Consider the following 21,874-nt stretch of genomic DNA (forward strand, 5'->3'; position numbering starts at 1 on the left):
AGGAGGGAGGCGCTGGGTGGTTTTGCTCCTGTTTTTAGTTTATAAAAGCATGTTTTGGGGCCTTTTAACTGGCCAGCCTGCTCTGGAGGAACTGGCGGAGAAGGGGGTTGAGATGAAGCCGTGGCTGGAGTGAGGGAAATGGGTCCAATCTGCTGCAGATGGGTGATTTCCAGCCCAAATCCAGCCAGGATGAGCTATGAGATTTTGCCCTTGAACCAGGAGCATGGGAAAAGCCCCAGGCTGGGGCCTGAGTCCCTGCAGTTACCGGGGCTGGGATGGGCTGGTGCACCCGGATTTGAGGGCAGGTTTGGAGGCTGAGGAGCGAGAGCCTGGTGAGGTCGCGCCCATGGAGGGTGCTTCCTTGGGGTGCTGCCCCAGGCCACCCGCCCCTGCCAAATCACGCTGTGACCTGGTGATGCCAACAGTGCTGGTGGCACAGTCGTGTCCAGTTGTACCCGGTGATGTCTGGTGGTACCTGGGGTCGTGGCGCACATTGGTGTTGCATCACTCGTCTGGTGGGGAGGAGGAAGAGGAGGAGAGCCTCGGGCCAGGTAAGGCGGGTGAGGGGCCCCGAGTGCGGCAGCCAGGGTCCTGTCCCCATCCCCCGTGGGGCTGCGTGTGCCGGAGCAGCGGGGGGTGTCCCCGGGCCGTGTCGCCCCCCCGCAGTCCCCAGGCCGGCCAGGAGGTGGCAGAGCCACCCCAGCAAAGGGGCTGTTCCCAGCCCCGCGCCCGCAGGGACTCCGCGGTACAGCGGGGAGACGCGGGAGGTCTGGGGGGTCTCGGCCCTGCCCGGGGGGGTTGCAGGGTTTGGGGGGGGCGTTCAAGCCCGGCCCACGCTGCTGTAAGCCTCTGCCTTGGCCTGCCCCTGTGGCTGGTCTGCTGAGGCCAGTGTCGTCCCCTGTCCCCCAAAGGAGGCTCCGGAGGTGCCTGTCTGCTGGGGGGCTTTTACCCATCGGGAACCCCCAAATTCCTCCTGTTTCCCTCCTGCCTGGGCTGCAGCCTCTTAACCCTGTGTCTGCCAGAACCCTGCCAAGGGAGATATCCTGGGACCTTGGCAGGTGCTGGGACACCCCAAATTGGGGTGGGCAGGCTGCACCCCAAAGCCAAGCCGTGGCCACCTCTGCTTGCCGGTGCCCGAAGGACTGAATCTTTAAAGTGCAGCTCCTCACCCTAAGGCCTGCAACGGCTCTTCCCACGTCCCTGTCCCCCCCAGTGTCCCAGTAACACTGGATTAGAGTAGGGCTTGGAGCAGCTCTGGGTAGGCACAAGCCTGAGTTTTACTGAGCCCCACTCCAGGCTTAGTAAAGGGGTGGGGGGTCTGTCACCCCGACCTCCTCAGGGTGACGGGTGCTTGGGGGAGAGGGCAGGAGCAAGGGGTGTGGCAGGGTCTGCAAAGCAACCTCGCACCCATGTCATCCTCTCCCACGGCAAACCAGCCCCGCAGAGCACAGCTGAGGCTTTTTGTCCCCTTCTTCCCAGTTTGGCACCAGCCCCAGCCCCATGGCAGGATGTGCTTGGCGTGTGCCCAGCCTCAGTGCCTGTTTGTGGGGTGTCTGGGCTCCCCCAGAAGAGCAAATAACCGGGGAATGGGATGCCAAAATCCAGCTCCTCGGACCTGCAAGGGCCGGGATGAGGCGAGGGGGTGGGTGGCTGCAGAAGTCCCCTCGTGTGTGACGATGAAGAGCCGAGGGGTCCGGGAATTGCTCCCTGCCCAAAGAGGTGTTGCCCCCTTGGGGTCTGGGGAAGGGCAGGGTGGGGTTGGCCTCCGGTTAAACCAGTACTCTGGAGGGACCGGGTTTAATCCCAAGCCTTCCCTGCACCATTTGTTTACCCAAGCTGGGCTTTGGGTTGAGACCTCGCTCCCGGCCTCCCCGCCCCTTCTCCATCTGCCCCCGGGCCGGGATGGAGGGGTGCTGTCCTTTCACCCGGTGCGTTGTCACCCATCTCCGGGTGCTCCCCAGCCTGTCCCTGGGCGAGGTGGGTGCTGGGGGGAGGCCGGGGTGCGGATCCAGCGACACCCCGGGGTTTTCCCTTCCTCTTTTTCCCACACCCCGGGACCCTCCGCCCCCCCCCCCCCCCCCAGTGCTCGGGGGTGGGGGTCACCGGGTGTGTGTGTGTGTGTGTGTGAGGGGGTCACCGGAGCGCTTTGCCTTTAACGGGAGGGCGGGGCCGCTCACGTGACGGCGGCGGGGAGGGAACGGGCAGGGCGGAGGGAGAAACTCCCCGGTACGGCGCGGTGCGGCGCTCCCGGGGCTGGAGCATGGGGCGCTGAGCCGGGCCTCGCCGGCACCCCGGGGCGCTCCGCAGGGGAGCCCCCGGTGCAGCCCCCGGTGCCGCCCCCGGTGCCGCCCCCGGTGCCGCCCGCACCATGCCCGAGCAGCTCAGCGTGGCCGAGTTCCTGGCCGTGACCGGCGAGGATCTCAGCTCCCCGGCCGCCGCCGCCTTCGCCTCCAAGATGCACAAGTGCCGGGGGGCGGTGGGGGCGCTGGAGGAGGTGAGCGGGGTCGGGGATGGGGGGGGGTCGGGCTGCGCTTCCCCACCTTCTCCCCCCCCCGCCCGGGCACGACCCCCGCCCCGGGGCAGCCCCTGGCACCCATAGGTGCTGGTCCCCGGGGGGCACCTCCGTTCCTTTATTGGGGTCCCCCCTTTCGCCCCGAGACCCCCGGGAGGAGCGCGGCACGGCTCGTGCTGGCGGCCACCCCAAGTGGGTGCTTTGGGACCCCCGGGCCGGGGTGGCTGTTTGCACCCTCCGAGCAGCCCCAGTGCGCACTTTTTTGGGGCCAAGACCTGCAGAAATAGGCAAAACTCTACTTTACAGTCTCCTTTAAAAGTTTTGTGTCCAGCTCCAGGTGCCCCCCCCCGGGGTCAGGGCAGCCCCCCAGGGCCAGGCAGGGCATCGACCGCTATCGAGTTCCTACCCTGGAGCCAGCCCTGATGGGATGTGGTGTCCCTGGGGGGGGCGTCCCCCCACGATTAAAGCCAAGGGAGTATTTTTAGCCTCCTTCCCCCCAAAATCCCCGGCAGCGTTTGTGAGAAGGGCGGAGGTGGCGGGGTGCCTTCGTCCCACTTCTCCCGCCTGGAATAAAGGCGGTTTCCAGCTGGTCCCGTGGCTTTTGCCAACTCCTCTTAGCGAAGGAATGACTTTGAAGGAGAGCCAGGGCAGGCGGGGAGCGCGGGGCCCCAGGTGCCGGGGCTGCCAGGATCCCCGGGGGCAGCGGGATGGGCGTCCCTGGGCTGGAAATCTGGGGACGCACCGTGGAGCATCCCGGTCCCCGCCAGCACGTGCTAGCTGCTGCCATGGATCTTCCTCTCAGCCGGGAAGGGGGAGGCAGCTCCAGCCAGGAGGAAGCAGCAGGAATTTCGTTTGGCTGCTCAGAGAGGCTGCGGTTAAGGGGGACGGCGATGGGGGAAGAGGCATCCCCCAGGGGTGGCGGGGGTCTCTGTAGGGTTTGCTTAGCAAAGCTCTAGCAAGCGTGGCTGAGAGCTGGGAGTTGTGACTGCTGTCATGCATGCCGTGGCGGCCACGGGGCTGAGACCCCCCCATCCCACCAGAGGCTGCGGGGAACTCTCGGGGGGGCCAAACCCCTGCCAGGCCTTTGGCATCCCCATGCTCCAACACAAGGGGAAGAGGGAAATCCAACAAACAAGCCCCAGCCCCACGCCGCCCTCTGAGCCCTGATGGGGCGATAGCATCAGGCAAGGGAAATAAACAGCAGCGGCTTCGGGGAGGGCTGGGGAGCAGGAGAGACGCTCTGCGATCAAACCAAGCCTTGGTCTTCCCTGTCACCATCCTAGATACCGGCGAGTAGGAGGGAGCGAGGGTTCCCAGTCTTGCTCCAGCGGCTGCTGGGTGGGCAGGGGTGACTGTGTCCCACCAAACCCCCAAGGCAGGGCACTTTGAGGCACGGCTGCATGCACCCATCTGGGAGCGGTCCCAAATTGGAGGGACAGGAGTGACGTAGGTTAGTTAGAGAGGCAAGGGCTGGGGGCTGGTGCTCGCCATCAAGGAAACATACTGGTGTTGTCTGGAGCTGCTCTGTGCCTCAGTTTCCCTCCTGGGATTAAAGAGGGCTATCACCTCCCAGGGGGCTCATGTGACTTTGGGGTCCTTGGGGCTGCTGCAGAGGCAGAACCCGAGGTCCCTAGAGTGGGCTGGAAGGTTGGCTCCAGCCCTTGGTGTTTGGGGCCGGGTGCTGTGTGCATGTCACATGGGACGGGGTACATCTGGGCTGGGGCAGGGTGACATGGCAGAGGCCACTGGCACATTCGGTGGCAGAGCTGGCAGCTGAGCTCCCAGCTCAACCTGTCACCGTGTAAATAATACTGCGTGCTGCCATGTGCTGCTATTTGCACCCAGGGCAGCGCCGCATCCTGCTCCCAGCCCGGCACCGCTGCCACTCCGGCCCCTGGCACCCGCGGTGGCTCCTTCGCCAGGCGGCACGAGCTGGCGGTGGGGGGGAGGCAGAAGAATGACCCCCATTGAGCATCTTTCTGGGGCTGGGTGGGGGTGGGGGTGGCTGCTTGGGGTCCCCAGGCTGTGTGCCTGATTGACTGCGGTGCAGGTGCAGATCAGGCCCTTCCTCCATCCCCCTGGGAAATCCCTTGTGCTCCCATCCCTGATGTCCCCAGCTTCCCCAGAGCGGGAGCCCGCATCCCTGAGCTGGCCTGGGGGGTGATGGGTGCTGTGGGGGGCTCCAGAAATCTCTGCCCCCCACTCTGGAGGGCTGTCCCCATGCAGCCAAGGTCTGTGTATCTGGCAGCTGGCCCGGTACATTGGGCATGCCAGTGATGCCTGCAGCCGAGGCAGCACTGCGCAGTGTTTTCTTCTGCATTTACCACGCTGGTGCTCGACTTCACCTGCCCCATCCCTACTGGTCGGCTCATGGACCCCTTTCTGAAAGCCCCCAAGACCATCCCTAGATCATCCCTGGTCCCTGCATTCAGCCTCCTGCGGCAGGGTGGGCTGCCCCATCCCTGGCACTCAGAGTGGCTTCTTCCCCCGCTTGCATCCAGAACATCTCATGCTGCCTCACTTTCCCGTTCCCGAGGCTACACCAGGTTTGTGAGCCTGGGGCATCCAGGCGTCCAGCCTTGGCATCCCCCCAAGGCAGGGGATGCCTCTGCCCCAGCCTGTGGCTCTGGAGGTCCTGGGGTGCCTGGATTTGGTGCAGAGGGGGAGCACCCCAGCGTCCTCCCCATTGTAGAAGTATTGCAAGGCCCCTCCAGTCAGGGGGTTTGGCTCCCACCTCAGCCCTTGGCCCCTCCTAGCAGGCTCATCCTGGCCTCAGCTTGTCTGTAGCATCCCATCCAACGAGGAGGGCCTTGGAGAGCCGTGCCGAAGCCAGGCTGACCCCGCTGTCAGCCTTGACATCAGCCCGAAAACCTCCAGCGAGAGCGTGAGCTAGAGAGAGAGAGCCTCTTTACTGTAATTCCTCTGTGGTTTCATCCCTCGCCCTTCTTGCCGTTCACGCCCTCTAAATATTTCCAGCTTGTTATCATGACTCTGGTACCTGCAGCCAAGCCGCCCTTAACCCTTTCCTGATGGCTGGGGCCGGTGTGTGTTTGGCTACAATGCTCTGCAGGCAGGTTGGCGTTGGGGTTGAGCTTGTCCTGCTGCTTGGTGGGGGCAAATGGGGGCTGCCTGGATAGGGAGGGATGGAGCAAGGATGGGGAGACCAGGCTGGGGGTGGGGAGCACTCTAAGTGAGCACCGAATATGGCTGGTGGGGCTTGCGGGAGGAGTAGAGCACTGGGAGATGCGTTGTGCTGGGGTTGCGGGTGGTCCGTGGTGCTGGGGGCCGCAGCCGAGGCCCTGCACGAGCCCAAGGGGTTGCAGAAAGCCGTGTCCCTGGGTGTGGAATTCATGTGATTTAGGTCTGTGTCTGACATCGGCGGGAGGCGGGTCCCATTTTTTGCTCTGATGTGGACCTCTGCGGGGAGCTGGGCACCCTTGCTGGCCTCTCCCACCACACCTGGCCCTGAGCTGTGGGGGTGGGCTGGTGTATTCATGCTACGTGATGTTTCATCCCCTCCTTGGTTGAAATAGAGCCTGCAAGAGCCAGGGAGGCATTTTCCGTGTTGCTGGAAGCTGCTCAGATCCGAAGAGGCTCTGGGTGTGCTGACTGAGCCTCTCATCCCGTGCTACCCTCTTGCTCGAACCCGCCTCTCTGGGGGCAGCCAAAGCCCTGCCTGGCAGCAAAAGCCATGGGGACCGCAGGCCTGGCAGGGGACTGGCTGGACACTGTGGCTCTGGCGTCCCCAGGATGCCTCCGGCTCTTCTCCCAGCCCCGGGAGCTTGGCCGCTGCCCCGCACATCTGCATGGCAGAGCAGCCGCCTTTCCAAGGGCCAGCTGGGCTTGGGAGAGCGGCGGCTGCGCTTGGCAGGGCTAATAAGCTCGGTTTGTTTTCTTTCTTTGCTTTTGCAGAGCCTGGATGGAGACCAAGCCGTACTCCAGAGGATCAGGAAATATGTGAAAGCCATTCACGTCTCTGGGCTCAGTGAGTTGTGCTTCGAGAGCTGATGGTCGTCCCCAGGCCACCGGGCTGGTGGGGCCTGTGACGGTTCCATCCTCCACCAGCGCTGGTCACATCTGTCCATGGGGTGATGCAGCAGGACAGTTGGGTGGCCATGGGTGCTGGCCAGCCAGCCAGCCTGGCAACACGATAGGGTACCCAAAACTAGCTTAAAAAGGGGTAGAAAGGGAAATCAAGAACCTTGTGGAGGTTATTTACGGCACACCGCTGCTGTCCTGCAGCAGGATCAGCCCAGCTCCACTATGGAGGGATGAGGAGATGGGTGCTGGTGGGACCTCATGGTGTGGCCATCTCCCAGGGACAGGGTGCTGCAGGGCCACCCCACGTCCCTCACCGGTGTCTCCTTGTGCAGCCCACGTGGAGAACGAGGAGCAGTACAGTGAAGCCCTGGAGAACTTTGGCAACAACCACCTCTCCCAGAACAATCACGAGCTCTCCACCGGCTTCCTCAACCTGGCTGTCTTCACCCGCGAGGTCACCGCGCTCTTCAAGAACCTGGTGAGCTGCCTCACGTTCCCCTGCATGCTGCTGAGATCGGGGGGAGGCTTTAACCACCCAGGGGGGTGGATCATGGGGTTCACGTTGTCTCCAGTGCAACCTCAGGCTGTTCTCTGCATCCGGCTATTGCCAAGCTGAGAAGAATCTCCAGGATCCATCTGGATTTGGAAAAAACGCCCAGTGCAGCCCCGCTCCTCCCAGTTTAGCTGCCCTCCACTGCGGCTGGCAATCCCCAGCTCTGATCCCATGCTCAGGGTCATGCTCCTGGATCTCCCAGACCATCCGATACCCCCGTTGCTGGATTTACAGCTCATTCCCAGCTCTGCCGGGGATGCTGATGCTGGGATTCAATGGGCAGTTGGGGCTGCTATTTTCTTTTTTCTCTTTCTTTCTAATTTTTTTTCACATCAATTGCATCTCTGATCTCGCTTGCCAAGAAGTAAATCAAAGCCACACCAAGCTGTGCAGCAGGGCCTTGGGGAGCCGCGGCCGCACGGGAAGCAGGCAGGCAGAGGTGGCTGCGAGCTGAGCCAGCAGCACCGTCCCCACCACGGGAATGGCTCCAGTGGAGAATCAGTTCCCGGAGGGAGCTGGGTCTGTGCACGCCCAGCAGCAAAGCTCTGGGGGTCCCGTGCTGCTGGCCCCCTCTCCAGTCCCTTTTGACCCCCCCCCCTCCCCCCGCCCCCAAAGGGTGTTTTTGGCTCTGGCTCTCCTTAAGGAGGAGATTTATTTCTGCTGCCCTTCCCCCAGAAGAATCTCAGATTTCGGCATCTTCCTCTCCCAGTTACCCCAGTCCGGGCCTCCCTGCTCCCCCCTCCTCCCCACGCTCCGGGGGAGGCTCTACCGTGCTGCCGGCGTGGGAACAGCCACTGCTGCTGCCGTGTTCCCCCTGCTCTCCCTGGAGCAGCGTTATGTGCTGGGACCCTCGACTGGATCTGAAAAGCCAGGTTTCCCCTCCTGGAGTCCCCTTGGAGCTGTTGGAAGCTGGGTGTCCTGTCACCCCAGACCTGTCGGAAGGGGAGTGCCCCGTCCTTGCTCGTGTGGGGCTGGTCTCATGCCCCAGGGCTGGGTTTCTCCCCAGGTGCTGCTGGGGACCAAAACCCTTGGGAGCCTTTAAAAGAAATCTGGGTGCAGCAGGGAGGTCCTGTGTGGGTGCTGGAGCTGCTCTAACAGCACTAAAGTGGGGTGTTGCCCCACAGGGTGCATGGAGGGATGCCAGGACCGGAGCAGGCTCCTGTGTCCCCATCACAGACCCCTGCACAGTGCTGGTGGGGACAGCGGTGGCCACATTGCTGCCCCCAAAACCTAGGAAGGGGGCACATTTTGGGAAGCCCCTTTGACATTGTGGGGTGTGGGGGCTCTTTGCATCACGGGGCCTTGGAGGGGCTGGTGGCATTGCCAGGTGCTGTGGGGGGACGGGGACAGGGATGGGGTAGCGATGGGGGGAACAGCTTTCGTTTTGGCAGCCGTGACGCTGATGTGGTTTGTGGGAAGGGCCCCGCGTCAGACATCTTGCAGCCAGTTCCGACAAGCCCCAGCCTGCCCTATGCCTGGATCTGGCCCTGCTTCCAGCCTCTTTAACCCTTTGTGGCACAGCAATGGAGACAGGAGTGGGGACCCCCAGCTCTGGGAAGGACCTGGGGCTCCAGCTCCTTGATCTGCCCTGAGGTGGGGACTCCCATGGGGTAATGCTATCTCTACCCTTTGCAGGTGCAAAACCTGAATAACATCATCTCCTTCCCCCTGGACAGCCTGCTGAAGGGGCAGCTGAAGGACAGCCGCCTGGTGAGTCCCCTCCTGTACTGTCCCCAAGGCTCTGAGGCTGGGGACATGTTGCAGCAAGACCCCCGTTAGGGGCTCATCCTGTGCCCGTGGCTGGGGGAAGGAAGGAGCAAATGCCTGAGGCTGGAAGGCAGCAGCAAGGGCTGGAAGGGACTGGAGCAAGGGGTTAAGACCTTGTGGGGATGTCCCTTGTCCCCGAGGAGCAGGGCAGGGCGTAGCAATGCAAAGCAAAACCTGAATGCAAAGCAAAGCCAAACCCTGGGCCGTGGGATGCTGCTCGGTGCCACCAGGCTTTTTCACCTTCCCTGACAGCTGCCATTCCCTCTCTGCTTTTGCTGCAGGACTCTAAGAAGCAGATTGAAAAAGCCTGGAAGGATTATGAGACCAAAGTGTAAGGAACCTGCTGCCTCCGGCAAAATCCACCTAATCCTGCTCCACACAAAGGTGTTTTGTCCCAGGGCTGCAGCTGGGCACTGATCGGTGCTGGTTTGCCATCGGGTGGGCTCTGGTCCAGCCTTTCGCAGCTAGAGGGGCTGGAGATGTTTCTCCTGATCCCATCCCTGCTGTAGCCTGCCCCATGGGACACCCCTTGGAGCAGGGCTGTCTCCAACCCGCTGTCCTGTCCCGCAGGGGGAAGATGGAGAAGGAGAAGGAGCGAGCCCGCTTGGCGGGGGTCATCCAGGCCGAGCCATCCGCGACGGAGGTGGCCGAAGACATGCAGAAGGAGCGGCGGCTCTTCCAGCTCCACATGTGTGAGGTGGGGGCTCTGCTCGGCAGGGGACAGGGACCGTTCAGCCCTGGGGGACACAGGGTCCCACTCTGCTCAGAGCTGCACGGGGATGTCGGAGCCTGTCCCCGTCCCCTCCACCACAGCAGCGCCGTGTGTGTGCAGCACGGGACCCTCGGCTGTCCCCATCCCACCACATCCCTGCATGGTCCTGGCTTGGGGACACCCCCCCTCCCCAGCCTGGGGTCTGTGCGGGATGGGTGCGAATGGCACCCATGGGTTACCCTGCAGTGAGATGCCTGGAGGTTGCACCCGCATCCTCCCAGCCCTGTTCCTACCTCACCCCTGCAAAGCCATAGGCTGGCATTTGGGGTGAAAAGTGAGCTTTTTGGATAACACCCCCGAGGTTGGCTTTGCGGTTTTGCCCTATTGTCAAAACTGCTCTTGGATTCGGTTAAGGTGGCTCACGAGCAGCCCCAGATCCCCAGTGATCCTGGGAGTCCGTGCTCAGGAGATCAGATGGGAAGAAGTGAAGGATGGAGACCCGATGTCAGACCCCACAGCGAGCAGGGGACCCAGGTGTCTTAGTTCCAGATAACCCAGCAGCCCCATTAACCTCTTGAGAGCGACACAGAGCAGGGGGCAAGTCCCCAGTGGGTTGTCCCAGGGGTCTCCCACGTCCCCGCAGACCAGGCAGCAGCATTGGAGCCCCATGCAGCCCCATGCCCCCCTCCCCAGCAAAGGGCAGGGGCTGCGGGGAGGAGGCTGCGCCCGCCACGGCGGGGCCGGGGGGCTGGGACCCGGCCAGATGAGTCACTCCCTTGAATAGCACCACTGTGAAATAAATAACAGCACATGGAAACGCGGGAGCTGCAGCCCGGCCGGGGAGGGGCTGCTGCCGGCAACCCTGCAAAGAGCGGCTGCGTGCGAGTGGGCACACGTGTGTGTGTGTGTGTGCGCGTGTGCTGGCGTGCACGAGAGCTGCTGCTTTCCTGGGGAGCCTGCCTGGAAATGGAGGGGGGGGGCGGCTATTCTAGGGGGCTGGGACGTGTGTTGCGTGTAGGTTTATAGGTGGGTGGTATTTGCTGCTTCCTGGGGTGGGGGCACAATATGATTTCACCCCAAGGGTGATGCGTGGGGTGGTTGCGTATCCCCACCGTGGCCCTTCTCACACCCCCAGAGGCCGTGTGGTGGATGGGTGCAGCTGGACCCAGACCCACGTGGTGCTGGGAGCATCCCTTTGCTCGTGGGTCTCAGCCAGCGCTGGTCGGGACTCTCCGCTGCCACCATCACCCAGGGGCATGGGTGGCAGGGCAGGGAAGTCCTGTGGGAGCCAGGCACACGTGCCCTTTTCCAGCTGGGACTTTGTTTGGGGGGTGCAGTCGATGCCGGGCACCCCAGGGCTCTGGGTTGGATGCCATGCTGGCTTCGCATCTCCAGCTTGTGTGGAGCAATTTAACAACCCCCTCCCCAGTCCAGGTGACCCCTCGCTGGGCAGGGGTGCCCAGAGTGCCTGGCACACTGGGAGGCTCCAACACCCCCCGTGCTTTCCCGTGGTGCTTCCCCACCATGGAAAGCCCCTGGAGCTCAGGGCTGCCTTCCCCTCCCCTCGCCTCCTGCTCGAAACCATCCTCCAGCAGCTGCGCCGGCCTGGAGAGGAGCTCGCAGGGGGAAGTCTCTTCCCCCTTCCTTATTTTGCTCAGGGTGAGCAAGGCTCCAGGTCTTTTCTGCCTGCAGCTGATGGATGGGTTTGATGTATCACGCTGAAATTCCCCGTCCCACGGGACACCTCCACGAGGACTGCGGACCTCCAGGGCTGATGTGCCACAGGCGCGCACTGCTTGAAATCTGATTTTTTGGGAGCAAAGGGGACATGTCTTAAAAAACATTTGGGCTATTTTCCTTTGCGAGCTGCCTTGGGTTTTGGTTATTTATTAACTCCAGAAGTAATGAGCAGCGGGAGAAGCGTGTTCAGCTGGAAACCCCGGGGGCCTGCCTCAGTCCTTGAACTTTTCAGGGCTTGGAGGACTTCCAGAGCCAGGTTTTCTGAGGGTGGTCCCCAGTGAGCTGCCTTCAAATCCAACGTCGTGACTCGACTTCTTGAAACCCAGCCAGCATTTTAACCCTCCTCCCTGCACAGGGAAGGGAGGCGAAGGCTGGGCAGGCTCTTGCTCTTTCCTCCAGGATATTTTGAGCTGGTCTTCGTCTCCATCACGTAACCAGGTGTCTTCTTCTCCTCTAGTACCTGCTGAAAGCCAGTGAGTCTCAGATGAAGCAGGGACCAGATTTCCTGCAGAGCCTCATCAAGTTTTTCCACGCTCAGCACAAGTAGGTCCTGCCTGGATCGGGGGGTTCATCCCCAAGGCCAGTCATCGCCCCTGGGAGGTCCCACGAGGGTCTGGGGGCACCTTCTCCCATCCCAGCTCCATAAAGCTGTTGGTGAAGGCTTTGGGCAGAGCTGGTGATTCTCTGATTGCATCCAGGGAGTTGAAACGTGCTTTGTTGGCTTGAGGAGCTGTAAATGTGTCCGTAGGGGTTGGAGGAAGGGGGTTGGCTCGGGATATATCCGATGATTTGGTTTCTGGATAGATTTCCAGGGATGAGTTCAGCCGAGCGGCTCTGCTGTTAGTCGTGGGACTCGTAATGAGGGTGTTTGGAGCAAGGATTAACATCCCCTCGCCTTTCCCATCGGTCCATGAGGCTGGAGTAGCAGTGTGTGGGTGTCGTTTCATCTCCTCCAGCTCTCAAGTGGGGAAACTGAGGCAGGGAGGGAGCAGTCAGGCTGGCCGAGAACATGACCTTGCCTGGGGCTGTGACCCAGAGACCCCCAGGATCTGGCTTCCAGCAGGGCTGGTCCCCAATGAGATGAGCTTGCCTCGAGCAGGAGGCCAGTCCTGCATCCCAAACACCCCAAATATTTGGTGTATCCAGACCCTACGGGCTGGGCTTGGCCTTTGGTGGGGGTCTCTCCAGGTCCCAGTAGCAGAGGAACCACAAAGCAGGAGCAGCTTCCCATGGGGGTTGCTATGGGCTCCTGCCATGTTTTCTCTAAAAAAAGCCCTCTTTTTTTTTTCCCCCCATCCTCCCCATCTGCATCTTAATCACATTAAATAAATGCCCAGTTTCTTCCAAGACGGCTGGAAGGCTTCCCAGAACCTATACCCCTTCATTGAGAAGCTCGCTGTGTCCCTCCACGCGGTAAGTGCCCCAGCCTGCCATCCGACGTGTCCCCTGAGATGCCACCCACCCCGTGCCAGCCCCTGAGAACGCCCACATTCAGCGCAGCAGTGAGGGCAGCTGCCTCCCTTTCCAGCTCCACCAAGCACAAGAGGAGGAGGTGAAGCAGCTCACGCAGACCCGCGATTCCCTCCGCAGCATCCTGCAGCTGGAGAACAAGGAGGTGAGACCCCGGGATGGGAAGGGGGGTCAGGAGGGTGCTGGGTGCTAAGGAGGGGTGACTGCCCCGGCGTTAGCTTGGGGATGGGTAGCAGCAGGGAAAGGAGGGGAGATCTGTGGGAGCAGAGCAGGAGACCTGGGAGATGCTCAGAGGCTGGGACGGGAGTCTCCAGTATCCCAATGGACATTGCACCCACACAAGGACGAGGTCCCTTGGGGGCAGTGGCCACCTCTGCACCTCACTTTGCTTTTTAAATGCCTTTTTTTTTCCCCCCGGTGAGCTCAGGAAAACCTGAGCAGGAAGAACTCTGGCAGCGGCTACAGCATCCACCAGCACCAAGGGAACAAGCAGTATGGGACGGAGAAGTCGGGATTTCTGTACAAGAAGAGCGATGGGTGAGGATGAGTGTTATTTGCCCAGAATGCTCCCGGCTCCATCCCAGTGTTGCTGTGGGCTGGGAGAGCACCACGTTCATGGGAGGTCCCAGGGCTGGGACATCCCGAGGTGGAACTGTTTGGGTGAGGTCTTTTGTCACTGTTAGACAGGTCTTTGGGTGCAACTGATCGCATCTGGTCTTAAGCATCCATCAACATTTGGAGAATGAGATTTTTCCTCAGGCTGGAGGACACCTGAGATGGTGGTCAGGGTTTGGTGGTGGTGCAGGGGACCTTCCCCCACGATTGTTTGGTGTCATTGGTCCATTTCTTACTTGAAGGCCCCCAGTAGGCTCTGATGCCCAGGGTGCCTCTCCTGGGTCGCTGGCTGGGCACAGCAGCTGGGACCCTGTGGGTATAGTGTCCTTGGACGTGGGTCTCCAGGAACAGCTACCCAGTGCCAAGTTCACTGTGAAGAGCTGTGACTGACAGGAGAGGAAGAAATTCCTTGTTTCTTGGGTGTGGAGGGAGAAAGGATCCTGGTGGGATCATCTAGGGAGAAAAATAAAATCCTCAGAGCCCAAGGAAGAGGTCTTCACCTTTTCAGTGGGCCTCTGGGTGATGGGCACCAGGTTTTGAGCGGGTGGTTATGTGCTTTGCTGAACTGGGGCTACCAGATCTGTGATGCTGTTGGCCAGCCTGGCCTGTGGCCAGCCCGCTCAGCGGGATATTTGTGCTCTGTGAGTTACAGGAAGCACAACCCCATGTCCAGAAAGCCATCGGGCCTCTACCGTGAGTGGTTTGGGAGGCAGATGGATGTGGGCGGTCAGGGCTGTGCAACGCATCCTCACTCCTCCTCTTCCTCCTCCTCAGGATCCGTAAAGTGTGGCAGAAGAGGAAGTGTGGCGTGAAGTATGGCTGTCTGACCATCTCCCACAGCACGGTGAGGAGCAGCAGGGGCTGCAGCTCTGACCCTTAAGGGCACCCTTTGGGTGTTGGTGTTTGTTGAATTTCAAGTTTGGTTTTGCCCAAACTGGTAACAGATTTGCCCGGCTTAAAATTTAGTATGAGCTGGGACGGGATGTACAAAATGGTCAATCAAATCCAACTACATGTTTGATAGGTGTCAGTGGGAGGGGATGGTGGGTTTGCCTGGGGCAGCGAGATGGGCGTTGAGGTTCCAGACAAGGCCAAAGGGGCCGCAGTGTTTGGGCGCCGAGTGCTGTCCCCTGGCGGTGGAGGCTGAGAACTGCAGCGGGGACAGAGGAGGCAGCTCTGGGACATCGCCGAGCGCTGTTCTGCAAAGGGACGCTGTTGTCCTGCAAAGACCCGGAGAGGGTCCGACTCACCTGGTTATCCCGAGAGGAACCATCTGGGGATGGTGGTTGTCCGCCGGAATTGCCGTCCGAGGTACGCACTTGGTGATGCACATCCCACCCCTGCCCAGCCCTTTAACCTGCCTCTTGTCCTCACATCCTGCAGATAAACCGTCCCCCTGTCAAGCTGAACCTCCTCACCTGCCAAGTGCGGCCCCACGCCGAGGAGAAGAAATGCTTCGACCTGGTGACGCGTGAGTGCCTGGAGCGGGATGCTGTGGCTGGGGCGGGTGTGTTTGACCCGGAGGTGGCCGAGCTGCGGATGGGAACTGCTTTTTTGGAGGAGAGCGTCCCGAGTGGGTTTTCCCAGCGACTGGCTGGCCCTCTGCCATGGCACCTGGGCACCCTTTGCCCTTTCAGTCTGGCTCTGGGTGTCTCCCTGGCTGCCTTTATGGAGGAAGGACCAACCTCTCCAAGGAGATCTAGCAAGCTCAAGACTTTGCAAGAGATTGCAACAAGGCTTGGGTGATGGACGAGTGGTGTGCAGTGATTTGATTTTATTTTAAAGCAGCCCCTTTGGAGTATTTTCAGCCCCCCTCTGCAGTCTTTGGCATCCCTAAATCCCCCCACTCACCTTCTCCCCCTTCTCCGCATCCCTGCAGACAACAGGACATATCACTTCCAAGCAGAGGACGAGCAGGAGTGCATTGTGTAAGTGCCGCAGCCCATCCCCGCTCCTTGCGGTGCTGGATCCTGCTCCTCCTCCTCCTGACTAGGGCTCCCCCCTGCCCAGGTGGGTCTCGGTGCTGCAGAACAGCAAGGACGAAGCCCTGAGCAACGCCTTCAAGGGGGAGCCCAACGGCGGCGGGGCGGCGGCGGGCAGCGGGGCAGATGGCAGCGTGCAGGAGCTCACCAAGCTGGTCATCAGCGAGGTGAAGAACATGCCGGGAAACAAGCAGTGCTGTGACTGCGGGGCACCGGGTAGGTTGGGGCTTGACATGTCCTCCCACCCTCGGTGTGGGTCAGGTACCTGGGAAGGGTTGCAGCATCCCGCGGGGCTGGATGGTGATGCTGAGTAAGCCCTGTGCCGCTCCCCCCGTAGACCCCACGTGGCTCTCCACCAACCTGGGCATCCTGACGTGCATCGAGTGCTCCGGCATCCATCGCGAGCTGGGCGTGCATTACTCCCGCATCCAGTCCCTCACCCTGGATGTCCTCAGCACCTCCGAGCTGCTGGTAAGCTGCTCTCTGAGCCCGGAGATCTCGCAGCCATCGGCAATCACCCTCTGCAGCTCCCAAACTGGGGATGCAGAGTTCATCCCTCCTCCTCCATCCCATCTGTGCCCAGTTTGCTCCAGTGCTTGCAAACTTGCCTCAGTTTCCCCAGTGGCAGTTTGCAGCCCCCAGAGCAGTGGTCTGGGCAAGTGGGGGGAGGCTCTGCAAAGCTGCTTGCTGAGGAGGGGGGGATGCTGGCAGCCCCCCAGGATTTGCTCCCTTTTAAAACAGACTTCCTTGCCATGAAAGAGCATCATCCCCGGGGGAGGTGTTGCTCTGGGAAGGTCCTGGGTGGGTCTAGTGGATTCCTTTCATTTGCCTCCGGGATGGGGCTGGGGATCTGGCTGGGGCACGCGAGTGCAGCCAGGAGGGCTCGTCTCCCCTCATCCCTCTCTCGCCGCAGCTGGCCGTCAGCGTCGGGAACACCCGCTTTAACGAGATCATGGAGGCCACGCTGCCTGCGCAGGACTGCCCCAAGCCCTCGGCCGCCAGCGATATGTGAGTCGGCCGCTGGCCGGTGGGCTCGGGGTGGGTGAGGAGGAGGAGGAGTGCATGGTGCGTGGTCTGTCCTTATCCCTGTGCTGCTGCCCATTGGCTCTGAGACAGCCCGGGGATGGGAGAGGGGGGGATCCTGGTGTCATCACCTGGATTTTGGTGGGGATCTCCACTTTTTCTGGAGGCTTCCCCCTGATCCCAAGGTGTCAGGAGGAGGCAGGAACCCGGGGTGCCTCCAGCTGTGGTGGGGACTGGGGGGGTCTGGTCTCCATGGATATCTGAGCCGATGCCATGCTGCCCTTCCCACAGGGCTGCCCGCAAGGAGTACATCGTGGCCAAGTACATGGAGCGACGCTACGTGCAGAAAAGCGGCCGCGATGACCCCCACCGCCTCTGGGAAGCCATTCGTGCCCGCGACCTCCTGGCCCTGCTCCAGGCCTTCGCCGAGGGGCACGATCTGGCCAAGCCCCTGGCCAGCCCTGAGGGCCAGGTGAGCCCCACGCCGCCACGGCTGCCCTGCTCCCTCTGCCTGGCAGCGTAAATGGATTTTCACGCTTTGGGAGCCCATGCTCAGGGTTTCCTGGCCTTTGGGCGGAGGTGTGCCCTTGGGAAGGTGATCGTCCTCAGGTCCAGCTTTCTTCTCCCTTCTATCTTGGAGAAGATGAAGCATCCTTGGGTCTAGCTCTCCTCTCCATCTTGTGGGAGAAGAGCATCATCAGGTTCAGCTCTCCTCTCCTCTCATCTCGTGGCAGGACCTGGGCGAGCTGGCGCTGCACATGGCCGTGCGCCACGCTGACAGATCGTCTCTTCCTCTGGTGGACTTTATCATCCAGAACGGGTGCGTCCCCAGCTGCCCGTGGTGTCCCCTCCCCGCTCCCCTGCTGCTCCCCCGTGGAAAGAGCATGCGTGAGCGTGGGGGACCGATGCTCTTGGGCCTTGATTTGCACAGGGGGACCCTGGACCGGGTGACGCAGGACGGGAACACGGCTTTGCACTACAGTGCGCTCTACAACCAGCCCAACTGCCTCAAGCTGCTCCTGAAGGGCAAAGCCGCCTTCTCCACCGGTATGGGGCTAGGAAGGGGGGTTTTGGGGGGACTCTTTGCTTGGGGCTCTCCAGTGGGAGCAGAGTGGTGAGGCTGTAACCTGGATCCGTCCCCTTTTGTCCCTCGGGCAGTGAATGCGGCGGGCGAGACGGCTTTGGATGTGGCCAGGAGGCTCAAGCACGTCGAGTGTGAGGAGCTGGTAGGTGGGATGGGGGAGATGCCCGGGTGGGGGAGAGGGGTCCGAAGCACCAGGGGAGGGCTGGCATGGAGGCGGGGAGCTGCATCTGTCCCCCCAGTACTGAGACCCCTCTGATGCTCCCCTTCTGGCAGCTGGAGCAGGCGCAGGCAGGGAAGCTCTCCCTGCAGATCCATGTCGACTACGACTGGGAGCCCCCCCAGGAGTTCCCCTACGACAGCGAGGATGAGCTGGAGGAGAAGGTACCTGCCGGATGGTGCAGGGGGGGACACCCCATGTCCGCTGTGAGGGGGCTGGGGGGTGCACACCCTGGGGCGGGGGCTGGTGGCAGCGGGGCAGCCCTGGAGCTGGGTGTCTGCCCCCAGGTGAGCCCCCTCCAGCGCTCCTTCAAGGGCACATCGCCGCTGGCCGCCAGCCCCCCACCCGCCTGCCCCCAGACCCGCTGGAGCTGCATGGGGATGGACATCACCAACAAAACCTACGAGAGCATCCTGGTGCCCTCGCGCCCTGCGCCTCGCCGGGCCCACAGCGAGGAGATCCCCCCGCCGCTGCCCCTCAAAAACCCCACACGGGGCAGCTCCCGCCCCAAACCTGGCCACAGCCCCACCGGTGAGTCAGGGTCGGGGGGGGGGGTCACCCGTGGTGGGGCGGGCTGTCCCTTCACCCAGACGTCAGGTTTATTGTCTCCATCGTGTGTGTCCCCCCAGAGCGCCCCGAGCTTCCCCGGCAGGCGTCGGAGCCGCACTTCCCCGGGCCGGTGGAGGCTCTGGCACCGCGCAGCCTCCCCTCCACCGGCAGCACCGGCGCCCTGGATGGCACCACCGGCCCCCCAGCCCCCGGCACCCGCAGCCCCACCGAGAGCCGGCGGGCAGCGTACTGGGAGACTCGGTCAGAGACGGAGATCAGCAGCACCCGGCGGGGGACGGAGCTGAGCCCCCCACCCGGGCAGCCCCCACCCAGTGGCACGGCCCCTGACATCCCCCCTGTCAAGTTCGGGTAGGGAACCCCTCACCCTCCCCCTCAGCCTGGGGGTGCACTGGGTGTGGGGGGGGTCATTGCATGGTGCTGGTGGGTCAGCTTTGACCACTGTCAGCCCGTCTCAGACATGGAGAACCCCAAATTATCCCTGGGGGTCGTGGAGCAAAGGGGTTCCCACCCTGACATGGGGTCCCCAAGGGAGTTGGTGCTGGCCCTGGGACGCAGGAGGGGACAAGGGCAGCTGAGGGGGTGCTGGGTTGTCCCTGTAGAAGGTGATGCAGATTATTTGGGGGTGACACCAAGACCCCTTGCAAGTTACCGAACGTATTTTTTCTCTTTTTAGAAACTGTGGTGGGGTGGGCTCATTCGAGGGAGGATGGGTGCTGGGGCCCTTGTCCCTCAGCACCCAGGGGTCTCTGGGTGGGACTCTGGTCCCTTGGGTCCCATTAGGGGAGCCCTGACCCCACTAAGACCTCGTGGGATGGAAGATGGGGGGGAAGGCACTAGCAGGGGGGGTGACATTGTCCCCGCTGTCCCTGGCAGCTCAGAGAGCACCCGCTCATACCGGCGCATCAGCGGCATGGTAGGCAAAGCAGGGTCGGCCGTGTCCCCCCAGAGTCCTGGTGGCCCCGAGGACCCTGCGCTGAGCAAGGTGCCCCCTGTGCCCATGCCTAGGAGATTTGCTCCGGTAGGTGCCACGACTCGGGGGGCATCTCAGAGGGGCTGTGGTGGCAGGGGTCACCCTCTGCATCCCCAAGCGTCCCTGCTCCCCTTATCCTGGGGTGGCATATCCCTGCGCCCACCTTGGGGGTGGCCTTGGGGGGGTCTGTCACCCCCTCGCCCACCCCTTTGCAGGCCAAGGGGAGGCAGAAGCGGGTGAAGGCGGTGGCTGACTGCAAGGGAGACAAAGCGCGGGAGCTGACCTTCTCCAAGGGAGAGGTGATCGTGGTGACACGGGAGGAGGATGAGCAGAGCTGGGTGAGTGTCAGCACAGCATGGACAGATGCTGGGGTCCCAACCCTGGTCCCTTTCCCCCCCCAGTTGTTTTTGGGAGGAGGCTGGGTGCTTGTGGGCAGCATGGATGGGTGCCCCCTCCCCCACCTGTGCATGGAGGAGGGCTGGGGAGGCTCCTGCTGACATCTCACCATGGCTTTGCCTCCCTAAATTGCTCTGGGAATTGGGATATCAGCCCCAAAGCTTCTCCCCTGCCCGAGATGGGATTCTCACTCCCCTGACTTCCCCTCTCTGCACCCCCAGGTTGGCTTCATCGAGGGCGATGGCTCCCGCACCGGTGTCTTCCCAGCCAGCTTCGTCCACCTCTTGCAAGACTGACTGGGTGGTGGTGGCCCCTTTTGTCCCTGTCCCCTTGGCCAGGACCCAAGGCAGCTCCCAACTGGCCGGCGAGGGCTTGGACACAGCCCCAGCCCCCGGGGCGCGGCAGAGCCGGGCCACGAGGGACATGTGTCCAGGACCCTGGTGTGGGACCGTCCAGCCCTCTAAGGGGGCTCAGAGACCCCCACATGGGGAGGGCCATCCATGGATGGTGGCTGCAGGGAGCTGAAGGGATGCTACCTGCCCTGTGGGTAGGGCAGAGAACGGACATGCTCACTGCAGTGGTGGGCTAAGGTTTCTGTGCTGACCCCTGGTGTCCCCTGTTCCTGCTGCTCCCCTGTCCTACCCGTGGGCTCTGCCCATCCCCAGGGTTTCCATCTCCCCTGTCTGCAAGGCCTTGGGGATGGGGGGTTGTTCTTGGTGCTCCCCACCATCCTCTGCCAGGGGGCCATAGACACCCCCCCACTCCCCAGCCTGGGGGGAGCAGGGCTGGGGAGCAGCTGTGTACCCCCCAGTTTCTTCTCTACCCCAACTGTGAAGCATTTGGGCTGGGGAGGGAGGAGCAAAGGGCCTTTAGTGACTTTGTCTGGGGGGCTGGAGGGTCTATGGCCCCACCCTGGCCCCTGCCCAGGCTCTGGGAGCTGCCTGGGCACGTGGGGCTGGGGGATGCTTCAAAGCTTCCCCAAAACTGGTAGTGAAAAGCCATTCCCTGACTTTTTTTTTTCTTTTTTGGGGGTGGCGGGGTGTCAGGTGGCACCACAGCGCCCCTACCCCATGTTCCTCGCCTGGGGTGGGTGCTGGATCACCACCCCGGCCCTGGGGGTCTCTATGAGGGGATTTTGCAGCTTTTTCTGGGACCAATGTCCCCCTGTGCCGGTGTCCCTCAGGAGCCACCTGCCTCCATCCCTCCCCCTCCCCGCCCCCCACAATTTACTGTTCCCCCTTCTCATTTGTGCGTCAAATTTTCATCTCAAAAAATGGTCTTTTTAAAACGTTTTCTGTCTCTGGTTTCTAATAAAGCCATCGATTTTGTAAGCGCCGGAGTCCCTAGCCCTGGTGATGCTGGTGGTGTGCCTGAAGGGGACTGGGCACCGGGGTCTCTGTGACCAGCCCGTGCCCATTGGGGATGTGGCCCTGGGCTTTGGGGGTGTCATATGCGGGGAGCCTTTGAGCCTGGCTTTTCTGTGCTCCCCAGCATTGCATTCACCCATCCCATGCCATGTGGGGCTGGGCTGGGGCACAGGCATCCTCCGGGCATGCCAGGAGCGATCCAGCCCGACACAGAGCAGGGTGCCCACCCTACAGCCACCCCTGTTGGGTGGTGGAGCAGGGACAAGCGAGGGTAGCATGCTTGCTGTCACCCACCCATCCCGACCGCCTGCACCGCTCGGGCCTGGGGCCAGCGTCCCTGCCGCGGTGCCTCCCGCTGCTGCCCGTTCTGGTGCTTGGGGAGCTCCTGGCACCCACCGCAGGCTGGCACACCGTGCACCGGGTGCTCCTGGGGGGCTCAGCAGAGCAAATGCCAATGCAGCCTTAGCACCTGCCGGGTTTAAAAGGCCACCAGAGGTGTTGGGGCGTCATTTGTCATCAGAGCTTGTTCCCCCAGGGAACTTGCTGCTGCAGGACCGCGGGTTTGGCAGGAGCATCCCCTGCACCTGCAGAGCTTGTGCCACGCTGCATTGCACCCGCGCCTGTGGGAATCCCGGGCTGAGCTACCCCCGTGGCAAAGCCCTGTCCTGGGCGCTCTCCTTGCCAGCACCCAGCTCCAGCCCCGTGGTGGGCAGCTCCTCCAGCCCCTCGGCACCCCAGCACCCCCGGGCTCCCCTCGGGCAGGGACGGGTGTGCGTCCCAGTGCACCCCGCCATGCGCCTCCCCCCAGCTCCTGCAATCGTGGCCCTGCCCGGCGCTCTTGGCTATATTTAGCCC

At 62.3% G+C, this 21,874-nt stretch overlaps 1 protein-coding gene across 2 annotated transcripts; it reads left to right on the forward strand.

The window, feature by feature from the left end:
• The first annotated feature begins 2,193 nt into the window (after positions 1-2,193).
• Positions 2,194-20,991, forward strand: ASAP3 (ArfGAP with SH3 domain, ankyrin repeat and PH domain 3). 2 transcript variants are annotated; one of them, XM_075115118.1, is made up of 27 exons: positions 2,194-2,494; positions 6,425-6,497; positions 6,886-7,031; positions 7,816-8,112; positions 8,742-8,816; positions 9,155-9,204; positions 9,444-9,570; positions 11,783-11,868; positions 12,663-12,738; positions 12,854-12,940; positions 13,223-13,332; positions 14,185-14,254; positions 14,794-14,881; positions 15,290-15,338; positions 15,421-15,608; positions 15,730-15,863; positions 16,306-16,400; positions 16,707-16,887; positions 17,150-17,235; positions 17,347-17,462; positions 17,574-17,641; positions 17,773-17,880; positions 18,004-18,247; positions 18,346-18,634; positions 19,160-19,304; positions 19,472-19,594; positions 19,874-20,991. In XM_075115118.1, the coding sequence occupies exons 1-27, from the start codon at positions 2,369-2,371 to the stop codon at positions 19,946-19,948; spliced, it is 3,312 nt and encodes a 1,103-aa protein (XP_074971219.1). In that variant the 5' UTR covers positions 2,194-2,368; the 3' UTR covers positions 19,949-20,991. The 2 variants fall into 2 exon arrangements, with proteins under 2 accessions (XP_074971219.1, XP_074971220.1); XM_075115119.1 differs by lacking the exon at positions 7,816-8,112.
• Positions 20,992-21,874: the final 883 nt, after the last annotated feature.

This window comes from Phalacrocorax aristotelis, chromosome 20 (assembly GCF_949628215.1).
Source record: "Phalacrocorax aristotelis chromosome 20, bGulAri2.1, whole genome shotgun sequence".
NCBI lineage: Eukaryota > Metazoa > Chordata > Aves > Suliformes > Phalacrocoracidae > Phalacrocorax > Phalacrocorax aristotelis.